A 2,878-nucleotide genomic window follows, 5' to 3' on the forward strand; every position below is an offset into this window, starting at 1 on the left:
CTGTTAGATTCCAGACGGTCCCAAGATGTTGAAATGTTAACACAAATTTTGGTTTTGTATTACCAAGCTATGAAAAAGTATCTGCGAAATGCAGATACCGAAGCCGATGCAGATACAGAAGCCGCCGAACACATATCGATGTAAAGTAAACAAGCCCCCTGCTGCATCCCTTTTTCGATAGTTCCGAACTAGTTCTAAATTCGTCAAATAAGATCTAGTTCGTTCTGCATCTCTTTTTCTATAGTTCCGAACCAGTTCTAAATTCGTCACGTTAGATATAGATTTCTAGTGAAGAAAACTGAAAAAGTTAGTTTTTTAAAAGTACAACTTTTCACCGATTTTGGACTGGTGGAGATCTAGCTCCTATCGGACTTGTTCCTTTTTGGCGATAAAGACCTAGTACGAAACTAGAAATTTGATTCCTAGCCCGTGGTTTCCCTGCAGGGTAATTTTGCATGCTGTCGCGCTGTCCTCGTTGCGCTCTTGCTTGTATACGTACACGGTTAAAAATTTGGGTTTATTTTTTAAACCTAGTTGGGTTTGCTGCATTTTTTAAACTACCTTAGTCTACTTTTTAAACTAGTTAATAGTTTTAAGTAATTTTTAATAAATTCTGGTTTAAATTTTAGTCCACGAAGCAGAGAAACCGATGTGGTTTAAAATTAAAACCAAAAAGTTTCACTTGTAGCATGAAAAGTTTAAAATATAAACCTATTAACCTAGAAAAGAGAGAAATAAACTTATTTAATTGAGCGATGAGTGAATATATTCATTTAGATATGCATACATATATGTCTGCACTGTTGAAACAGCTGATAAGGTGACCAAATGCTTATTTTTTCGATTGCTGTGTGTTGAATGTTCATGAAGTTAGCCTGAGAAGCACTAAAAAGATGTCTGTACAAATGTGTATGTCTCATTTCGTAGAAAAATGAAACGCGATGAAGATATTCTTATTGTTGAAATTAAATGTGCTGAAAAATACGAGTTAGTTTCATTTGCAAAAAGCAAATTACGCGTAAAAAGCTATATTGAGCAAACTGGTAAGTACTTTTATCAACAATTCTTAAATAAACTTGCAATTACATCTGTAGTCTATTGCAGTGGCAAAATCTTTCGCCATTGAAAGTGAAAGAATCTCGTTTCGCACTGCTCGTGGCAGCAAAATTCTAGAAGAAAGTTTGGCAAGTTTTATTTTGCAATACAGCGCCTGTGCATGTTTCTTACTGGAAGTTTCAGATCCTCAATCAGGCAGAAAACCCCCTTTAAAAAGATTTGGCGATGAAAGCCTAAAAATCAGCAGTCAGGTGAATATATAATATTAATAAAAATAAAATACAATGTGATTATAGTGACATATGTATGTACATATATTCGCGTACGTTTTTGTCAAAGCTTTTGAAACAGCATCTCGAAAACAACGAGTGCCATCATTTATTGAAAGAGTATGCCGAAAAGAAAAGCCTTTCAGACGGATTGCGTCGAGTTCTCGTAAATGAGGCTGTTACTCTCCTGAGGGCTGAATGCTCGAACTACCCTACCAAGAATGAGAAAAATGCAATGGCTTTGGCTATAACAAGCCTTTTCCCTAACCTCAAATCAGACACAGGACAGAATATTTTCTTTGATGCGGCAACTAATACAGGGTAAGAAGTTACCTCCACTTTTAAATTGTCTAACCATTTTGTTGTTTATTAAATATTAATGTTATACTCGTTCTTCATTTAACCAGATATCTAGTCTCCCGTCTAAAAAATCTTAATTTTAAAAGGAAAAAGCTCAATAGATTTCAACATGAAGAAAATGATGTGGCGAAAGTTTCCTTGCCGTCCTTACAACAATCTTGCTTGACCGAAGGTGACATTGAATTTTTTAAGAATTGTGTGTTGCCCCAGCAGAGGTCAGCATTGGAAGAAAGGCTTAAAAAAAATGTAAAGGAGAGAGCTCATATGTGTGCAACCGGCGCAAATATTCATGATAGTTTTCCTTTCTTTTTTGTGGATCCCGAACTGGTAACTGATAAAAACGAAGTTCAGTGCATTGTAAAATTGTGTACCCCATTTTCACAAGTTTTCACTATTTACTTTTTTAAGTTTATTATTTGTTTACAAAAATATAGTTCATTATTTACCGACAACTACAAGTTTCAACCTTTATTATAAAAAAATTGAATTGGCAATACAACTGCATACTTATATCTGTTTTTAAATTCTGATTTAACAAGTTTGAAATAAGTTTTTATAAAAAAATTAAAATCAAGTACAAAAAATAAATAGTGAAAAGTTGTCAATATTTGGTGAACGTATAAACAGTTTTGCAACGCCATGTATGTATGTATGTACATTTGTGCATATCTCACACATACATTTTTCTTACGTTGCATCTTTTCAATATTTATGTATACTTGTATATCCATGTATTTATATATGTATGTAGATATTATTCGATTTTGAAATTAATTATGGTGAAAAGGCTAGAAGCTTATCCGATGATTGGATCAAATATTCGATTGTGGTAAAAGAGGTGGTAGAAGACACAGTAAGCAGTTCAAGAGACCTTCCGAAAATTGAGTGTTGGAATAGTGAAATTCGTCCTTTTCTCTACTTGCTTAAAGTTCTTCCTCCATCATCTGGTAGAAAGAAAGAAGGATTTTTAAGAGGAAATTTTCGTACATGCTTGCATGATCTCCTTCGTTTTGAAAGCGTAAGTTATTAATACAAACATCGATAAAAGTGCTTATTATATTCATTTTTATAACAGGTCAATATACCAAAAGAAGAGTACAATAACATTTTAAGTCCCATTGTCAGTGAAATTAAAATTTTGGACAGTGAAGGTGTAACTATTGACGGTATAAACTTTAAGGGCATTCTTATTA

General features: G+C 33.5%; 1 protein-coding gene across 1 annotated transcript; it reads left to right on the forward strand.

Moving 5' to 3' along the window:
* Nucleotides 1-766: 766 nt before the first annotated feature.
* On the forward strand, nt 767-2,215 carry LOC108379937 (uncharacterized). The gene is made up of 4 exons (XM_017636305.1): nt 767-1,043; nt 1,105-1,307; nt 1,396-1,646; nt 1,733-2,215. Exons 1-4 carry the CDS (start codon nt 932-934, stop codon nt 2,160-2,162), a joined length of 996 nt encoding a protein of 331 aa, XP_017491794.1. The 5' UTR covers nt 767-931; the 3' UTR covers nt 2,163-2,215.
* Nucleotides 2,216-2,878: the final 663 nt, after the last annotated feature.

The sequence above is a fragment of the Rhagoletis zephyria genome, unplaced genomic scaffold (assembly GCF_001687245.7).
Source record: "Rhagoletis zephyria isolate East Lansing unplaced genomic scaffold, Rhagoletis_zephyria_1.1 Rzeph_scaffold_17749, whole genome shotgun sequence".
NCBI classification, from domain to species: domain Eukaryota; kingdom Metazoa; phylum Arthropoda; class Insecta; order Diptera; family Tephritidae; genus Rhagoletis; species Rhagoletis zephyria.